The sequence below is a fragment of the Xiphophorus hellerii genome, chromosome 13, assembly GCF_003331165.1.
Source record: "Xiphophorus hellerii strain 12219 chromosome 13, Xiphophorus_hellerii-4.1, whole genome shotgun sequence".
NCBI classification, from domain to species: domain Eukaryota; kingdom Metazoa; phylum Chordata; class Actinopteri; order Cyprinodontiformes; family Poeciliidae; genus Xiphophorus; species Xiphophorus hellerii.
The window spans coordinates 126717-135230 of NC_045684.1; the positions used below are offsets into that span (position 1 = coordinate 126717).

The following is an 8514-nucleotide window of genomic DNA, read 5'->3' on the forward strand; positions in this document are numbered from 1 at the left end:
ATTATCCAGTATAACATTAAATACTTTGTACTTTAGAACCACCACTGCTCCCAGTAAGTCTCCAGTTTCCATTTCCTGTGAACTGTCTGATGAACAGGTTGTAGATTTTCTTGAATTATTTTTACTCAGATGGGTTCGGGTGAATTAGCTGAGCAGTCAGCTGATTTAAATCCTTTAACTTTCGCCTTTAATCTGCAGTAATTAAATGTTATGTTGATGAGGAAAATGGGAGGAAACGCAGATTCAGTGTGAACTAAATAATTCTGATCTTAGCTTTAAAAAGAGTTTCAAAATTTGTATTTAAAATGTTAGAAAGAAAGAAATGTTTCTGGTTCTATCTGGTGCTGACCAGCTTCGTCCTCTAGGTGGCGGTATGAGCCTTCATTTTCTTATTCTTTATGCAATCTGCGGGTTTATCAAGGTTACTTTTTTTTTCATGCATTCAGGTATTTTTCAGGGACAATCAGAGCAGGAAGACACGGATCAGGATTATGATTCAAATCACAAAACTTAAATAAAAGTTGATCAAACTGCGATGAAAACGGATTGATATTGAAACAAGATGCTGCTGATGATGATGATGCTGATGAATAAATCAAAAGGAGCTCATTCATCTTTCTGCAGAGGGAGTGATGGCGGTTATGTAACGCCCCGCCCCCACCTGTTACCAGAGACTCGGAGCTTCTTGTGAAGCCGAGAGTTGGCAGAACCGGTACCGAACTCGGCCCGGTTCCTGCAGAATCTTCTGCACAGTTGGTGAGGAGGAGAGATTCCCGCCTCCGCAGCTCGGTGGGGAGGAAGAGGAGCGATGAAGGCCGGTTCTTCTCAGCTCTTTATTCCGGATAATAATCAGTAAAATGCGTCGCCTGGGAAACCAGCCTGAACTTTAACCTTCACAGCGCAGCAGGCTGAACCACCACGGTGAAGATGAGGATGATGATGGAGAACAGAAACTTTAATTAGTGAAAAATATCGACTGACTCAGTTTTCTGATAAATATGGAGATAAATTTGTTCCAATATTATTGCCACAAAGAGCCTGTTTAAAAATGGATTTCAAAAAAGAATTTTTGAAAAAAATCAATCAAATTTCACATATTGAGTGAAATTAAAACTTATATTTATGCAGTTTATTTTTTCAGATTTTTTGAAGGAGTTTTATGAATTTCATCCTTTTCTACGGAAGCCTGTTTCCGCTAAAAATAATCTCATTATATTGAGATCAATGAGCTACTATCTCATTATGAGGTGCCATAATAATAATAATATCTCATTATAATGAGGCTTTTTTTAGTCAGAGTGGTAGAAACGGGATTCCATACTTTTCCAATTTCGTTTTACAGATTCTGTTCCTGACTTTGGGGGCGGGACTTCCGGGAATTCATCTGATCAGATGTTAGTAACAGGCGTTTCAATTGGTCAGCTTGGACACGAAGATACGAAGTTCTTTTTCTGATCGTTCATTCGCCTCTGAAAGTTTATTTTTCACTGAATCTATGGAACAAATTTCTCTCCATAAAGATTCAACATTTATTTTATCTTCTGATAAACTATCTAAACATCATTCAGAGAAAATGACCATAAACTTTAACAGTTTCCTCCAAGATCAAACTGAGCTGGAAAGGAAGTCAACTTTCTTTATGCTGCACCTTTTACACGTCAGAGAACACAAAGTGATTTACAAAATATGACGTATAAACCCACAGAGGATAACACAGCAGATATGTGACATAAAACAATAACAAACTAAATTAAAGTGAATCTGATCAATTATCTTCTGCTGCTTTTTAACAGAAACATTTTTATTCCAAAGAGCAGAGCTGACCTTCACTCTGAAGCAAAGTTATGATCAGTTCTCATATTTCCGGATGGATGAAAGTCAATCATTTTCATTCTCCAGTAAAAGTAGAGCTGCTGCAGCAGCTGCAGCAGCTTCTCCTTCTCCTGTTTTCCACTGATGAGGCGGACTGAGTGACAGCCGCTCCGCTGCAGGCAGTGAAGGGTTAATCCCAGCTCTGCGTAGGAGAGCGCGTGCCAAACGGAACAAAACCCAAAGCGCCATCTGTCCCACACACACTTGGTTCTGGCGCCGCGTATTACGCACAGCAGCGCCGCACCGGGCTGCGGGAAGCTGCGGGAAGCTGCGGGTGATCAGCTCCACTCAGATTTGATCAGGTTCGGAGTTTGATCAGGTTCGGTGGTCCTGCTGCGCTCCTCGCTGGCGCGTGAAGGGAACCAGAGGAAGGATGGAGAACTCCTCCTCGTCCCCTCCGGACCTGGACCAGAACCAGAACCGGACCTGGACGGACCACAGCGTCCAGTACAAAGTTGTGAGCAGCCTGCTGCTGCTCCTCATCTGCGCGCTGGGCATCGTGGGGAACGTGATGGTGATCCTGGTGGTGCTCATCACCCGGCACATGCGCACTCCGACCAACTGCTACCTGGTGAGCCTGGCGGTGGCCGACCTGATGGTCCTGACGGCCGCCGGGCTGCCCGCCATCCCGGACAGCCTGTTCGCCTCCTGGGTGTTCGGCCGCTGCGGCTGCCTGCTCATCACCTACCTGCAGTACCTGGGCATCAACGCGTCCTCGTGCTCCATCACCGCCTTCACCATCGAGCGCTACATCGCCATCTGCCACCCGATCAAGGCCCAGTTCCTGTGCACGCTGTCCCGGGCCAGGAGGATCATCCTGCTGGTTTGGGTCTGCACCTCCATCTACTGCGTCATGTGGTTCTATCTGTCCGACATCGAGCTGCAGGTGTTCGCCAACGTCACCGTCGTCACGTGCGGCTACAGGGTCCCCAGGAAGTTCTACCTGCCCATTTACTTCTTCGACTTCAGCGTCTTCTTCGTGCTGCCGCTGCTGCTGTCCGCGGTTCTGTACGGCCTGATCGCCAGAATCCTGTTCCTCAACCCGCTGCCCTCTGACCCCAAAGGCCGGGGGAAGCGCGAGGCGGCCTCCGCCAGCAACGACCAGCGCAGCAGCTGCAAGAATGCGCGACACTCCAGCTCCACCGCGACGTCGCGCAGACAGGTGAGCTATGCACAAAATCCCTCAGATCTTTGGTTTCATATAAAAAATGTCCAAAAGAGACTGAACTGACGGAGAATATGAAACAGAAATGTAAAATTCATTTGTCTAAAATAGCCACAGCTTTTTGTAAATTTTCTATGAATGTTTTTAATGTTTTTGTTGGTTTTGCTGCTGGAGAACAGAGACTAACCCAAAACCAGCAATGAGCTGAGAGAAGCTGCTGGGAGGAAATGACGTCATTTCCCTCAGCTGAACCCTGAAGTTTAACGTTCACACTTAAAGTTCAGGGGATTTTTGTTTCACTGATTCTCAGTAAATGTTGCGTTTAAAAACTAAACGAAAAGCGTCAATTCAGTCGAAACGATTCCAGCTGATCCTGGTTCAGAAACACAGACCTTCTGCCTGAGGTCTGCACTTTGACTAGGCCACGGCAGCACTTTGATTCTTTTCTTTTTCAGCCATTTTGTTGCAGATTAGTTTCTGAGTTTGGGATTATAATCCTGTTGATGACCCAGTTTGGACCCAGCCTCAGCTGAAGGACAGATGGACTCACATCTGACTGAAGGTTCTGGTCCCCAGAGAAGGTTTGGGTCCAATCAGCTGACAGAGACCAATCAGCTGCTCTGTTTGCTTCACATCAACTCAATACATCAGAATGAAGAGAATCAAACTTCAGTTAGGAAGTCCTGAAGGAAAAGCCTCTCTAGAAACAAGATGGCGGCACTTTGGACTGATGAGCCCAAAGTGGAGACGATGGACCAAGATGGACGGAACCAAACAATTCCTAAAACTTTAAAGAGATCAAATGCAGCAGAATCAGAAAGTGAAGATTTTTCTCTTAGTGAGTTTCAGACCGACGTCACCTGGAAGGAGAAGAAGACAGACAGACATCTTAATGGTTCCTCTAATGTAGTTAATATTAAAAATATGTTTAGCAGTTAAGACTGTTATGTGGTTAGCTGTGGCTAATAACTACTCAGTGCCAACATATATTCTCCATTACAACTATGGCGACCATTTTGAAAAACGTGACATCCACCAGAAAAAGGAAACACAAGATTAAAAAAATAAGTATGATTTCTAGGGTTCAAAATATGTAGGCTATGACTTAACGCCAAGCACCAATTCATCTGGTGATTTTATAGCAATGACAATCGTGGCGGCCATCTTGAAAAATCTAAAAATTATCAGTGAATATGATTTCTATGGGTCCAATTATGTATGATTTGACACAAAAAATATTAATATGTGATAAATATTGGCACATTAGTGCAAAACTACATTTTCCTTCACAATCATCTTGAAAAATAGCATCCATTTTGAATTTTTCAATGGTTAGCAGTCGGTTTGTTTTTAAAAAAACCTGGACCATTTGATCCACTCTATCCTTCGTCTCATGGCTGACTGCAGGTGACCAAGATGCTGGCGGTGGTGGTGATCCTTTTCGCCGTGCTCTGGATGCCGTACCGCACCCTGGTGGTGGTCAACTCCTTCCTGGACCAGCCCTACCTGGACAACTGGTTCCTCCTTTTCTGCAAGATCTGCATCTACCTGAACAGCGCCATCAACCCCGTCATCTACAACGCCATGTCTCAGAAGTTTCGCGCCGCTTTCCGTAAGATCTGCCGCTGCGGGGCGAAGGGCTCAGACAAAGCGGCGGCGTACAGCGTGGCGCTCACCTACAGCGCCGTCAAAGACACTTCGCTGGTGGAAAGCACAGATCACTTCACCACAGAGCTGGAGGAGCTCACGGTCACAGACGAGCTGCTGGCGGACCAGAAGGTCACATTCTCCGACTCATGTGGATGTGCAAAGGTGAACTTCAGTCAAGACTGGTTGGAGGCCAGCGAGGCGACTGGTGAGTCTCCTGAGGACTAAAGACCTCCAATGTGTTGCCTAATGGACTCCCTTAAGTGGGAATATTGTTTCCTGAGTGCCTGCTGACCTTTTTAAAGCCAGGCTGCTGCAGGTAGAGATGTAAACACAGATTACAGCCAGTGGAGCGCAATGAGACCCTCTGAGGCTCAAAGCCAAACATGCTGTTGGCCGAGAGCGATGAGACGTCGTAAAGCCACAAACAACCCGACAGATAAGCGCTGCCATTACGCAGCTGTTATCGTCATATGTGAGACCGGCCCACGCAAGGTGTTTGAGTCAACACGGCCAGACTGGGAGCAAAAACACCTTCCCCACTGCAAATATGTCCCAGCTCTCACATTTATGATCTCTGCAGCTGAGACAGCAGCAAGTCACGCTCACGCCTTCACACGGCATCCCACATAAAAACAAGGATCCTTCGTTTTCACCGGCAGGCTGCAGGAAAGCAGCGGCACCGCGGTTTGAGCCACGCGACCAAAACCCACGAGGGTCAGCACCATTCAGAGGAGCCGGACATCCAGCAGCTGGGGGTCCAAAGGAACCCCTCCGGTCCCCAGGCGCCAACTCTGACCTCCAGAGGTCCCATCAGGAGAACTGGTTCTCCACGTACTGGATGGGTTTCATGGTCGGTCACAGCAGGGGCAGAACCAGCTGGTATTTACCGAGCTGCACCAGATTCAGATGCTCCTGTTCAATGAAGCATTTGCTGCGATTATTGTGATTATTTGTATTTCTGAAGCTGCTTTTCATGATCATTATTATCACAGATTTAGAAACGTTGCTTTGTGTCGTGATTTTGTAAAGTTCTGCTTTTCTTACCTTATTGTAATAATGGATTGATCCTAAATTAATTTGTACATTTCATCTTCATACTTGAAATAAAGTTTTTGAACGCAGATTTATTGTTTCTGTTATTAAGCTTCTTTCTTCGTCTTCATTTTTATTTCCCGTTCCCTGAAAACTTCAGTCAGGAAAAACCAGCTGTGGTTTGAAGGAACACGTGACGGAGGAAAACGGACAGGAAGCCAGATTATTCCCGACTTCCTTCCCAGATTTTAACCCAATCCCAGCCTGGCACAGATCCAGGGAACATCAGAATAAACCAGTAACACGTCAAGTTCAGGATGCACCAGAACTGGGACCTGAACCGGTTCAGGTCCCAGTTATTAAATAAAAAAATAATCATATTTCAAATCAGCTAATGCTAGCTACCTAGCTGGCAACCACGTTAACCAACGAGCTAGCCAGCTAACTAATTGAGCAACAAGGCAACTTTCTGTTGAAGAATTTCTCATTTTGGTCCAAACGGCGATTTTATTTTTGTTTTTCGACAAAGCCAAAAACATCCAACAAAAAACAGCCAACAAAAACATCCAACAGCCGAATAACCAAATAATCTCTTAACACGGACAGACACTCGGAACGTTCTGGATCTTCAGTCCGAAAACAAGAACAGGAAGAGTTTCTACCACTTCAAAATAAAGCTCTTGTGAATAAAATAAGAGTGCAGCTCTGTCCTGCCTGAAGGCCGACCCATTTTCCTCCAAAACCAGAAATCTGCAGGAAAGAGAACTTCTAGGAAGTATCCACCTCTCTTCACAAGAAATAACTGGTTCTGCCCAGAATCTGGGTCCAAATTACCCGTTACTGAATAAACCGGACTTAATTCTGAAAGATTCTGAGGGTTTTTCTTGTTGGGATCTGGGGTGGATTGATTTTGGTTTTTCTAATTATGTTGCCGTTTTCCACTTCTGTTTCTTCCTTGGCGATTCTAGTTATGTTTCTTGTTTGTATTTATTTTCCTGTTGCCTAGTTTATCATGTTTTATTAGTCCAAGTTTTTCTCCAGTGTCAGTATTATTTCCTGTTCACCGGTATTCTCTCCGTTGCTCTCCTGTGTCACTTTCTGTCCCCAGCCTGGATCCACCTGTAGCTGCTCTCACCTGGAGCCAGTCACCTCACCAGCCCAGGTGTTTTTTACACCTTCCCAGTATTTAAGCTCCTCTGTCTCAGTCACAACTCGCAGTCCGTCTCGTTACCTTCATCCCTCCCTGGATCATCCGTCCAATTCGTGTCTCCGGTTTTGTTTTATTTTTGGATTTTTCTTGTTCCCTGGACTCTTGATTTTGTCATTTTTCTTTATTAAATTCTCAAAACCATCTGATGTGTCTGGCCTGCTGCATTTGGGTCGTCTCAACTTCGGCATCAAGACATCTTTGTCCTTTAACGATCCGTCAGCAAAGATCCGACTCAAACCGAGAGACCCGGATGTTTGTGTCAGGTTTGTTCTGGTGAAACCATGAAACCAACAATAATAACATTAATGATAATAATATTAATAATAATAATGATGATGATAATAGTGATGATGATGATGATGATGATGATGATGATGATGATGATATTGGCTGACGGCAGGTAATCATGATTCACCTTCTGCAGGTTAATAACACCTTCAGGCACAATGTGAGCAGAACCAGCTCAGCACCGGTTGCACCGGGTCCATGACGGTTCTGATAGGTTCTGTTCTGGATGGAGGAGCAGAGATGAGGAACTTTCTGGCTCAGCTCCAACACGGCCGTGTTCTGGTTCTGTTTCACCGGGTCAGACTCATTAGGTAACAAAGCGGAGAGGCGCAGTAATTACAGTTCTGCTGCGGCGGAGTACGGTGGCTCGGCAGGTCCAGTAATTATCTCTCAAGGAGGAGAAAATAAAAAGTTTACAAAGGCTGCAAAACGCTGGGCAGAAAAGGAGGGAGTCGTCATGGCAACCAGCATGATTATGGCAACCATCTGACATTATGATTATCTTCCGTCAGGACCGATTCCTGAAGCTGTGAAGACGATTCTGTGGCTTTAAACTCTGTGTTTCAGAACCACTGCACTCGATTTCAATCTGTGCCGTTGTCAGAGAAAACATTCGGTGGTTTCATGTAAATGTACACTACGATCAACAAAACTCTTCCAATTTCCCCAGAAATTGTGGTGTAAACAGGGACTAAATGATTCTCCCACTGAACTGATTTTACTGAATAAAAGCTGCAGGGAATCGATTCTCTCCTGACCACAGAGCGATCAGCCCAGCGTTTCCAGGAGAGACCGGTTATTAATCAGGAAATTAGTTAAAAAGATTGTTTTTATTTAAAAGAAAAACACATTATTCAGAAACTTATCAGCTGCCAGTCAGAGCAATGCGGTTTCCATTTAGGGGCAACATGGGCAACCGCCCAGAGCGGCAGCTTGTTGGGGGAGGCGCTTCTTTTCATGCTGCGAACAATTTTGGACAAAGTTTGGTGAGTTTTTGAACTCGGACCCAAAACCTGCAAAAAATGATATGCAGGCAGGAACATTAGGCCTGGGCAGCATTTTGCAGCAGTTTCCAGCTGTTTCCAGCATTTTGCGGTATTTTGCAGCTGTTTGCAGCGTTTTGGAGAAGAACGTCGCTGCAGCAAACAGGAAGGGCGGGACGGACCGCTGTCAGTCTCATACCTTATATGGAAATGGGACCATTGCACTCCAGAAGTGAAGGGGGCGCTATTTCCTATATTTTCCGTTTCTCCCGTTTTTATTTTCTTTTGAAATCTGTGATATATCTTCATCTTTA

At 45.1% G+C, this 8514-nt stretch overlaps 1 protein-coding gene across 1 annotated transcript; it reads left to right on the forward strand.

Moving 5' to 3' along the window:
* The first annotated feature begins 25 nt into the window (after positions 1–25).
* trhrb (thyrotropin-releasing hormone receptor b) lies at positions 26–5810 on the forward strand. Its single transcript, XM_032580675.1, has 2 exons — positions 26–3034; positions 4445–5810. The coding sequence occupies exons 1-2, from the start codon at positions 2246–2248 to the stop codon at positions 4910–4912; spliced, it is 1257 nt and encodes a 418-aa protein (XP_032436566.1). The 5' UTR covers positions 26–2245; the 3' UTR covers positions 4913–5810.
* The last annotated feature ends 2704 nt before the right edge of the window (positions 5811–8514 follow it).

Coding starts and splice junctions, on each gene's coding strand:
- trhrb (XM_032580675.1), top strand. CDS start 2,246: ATGGAGAACTCCTCCTCGTCCCCTCCGGACCTGGACCAGAACCAGAAC. Junction 3,035..4,444: donor CCGCGACGTCGCGCAGACAG/GTGAGCTATGCA, acceptor GGCTGACTGCAG/GTGACCAAGATGCTGGCGGT.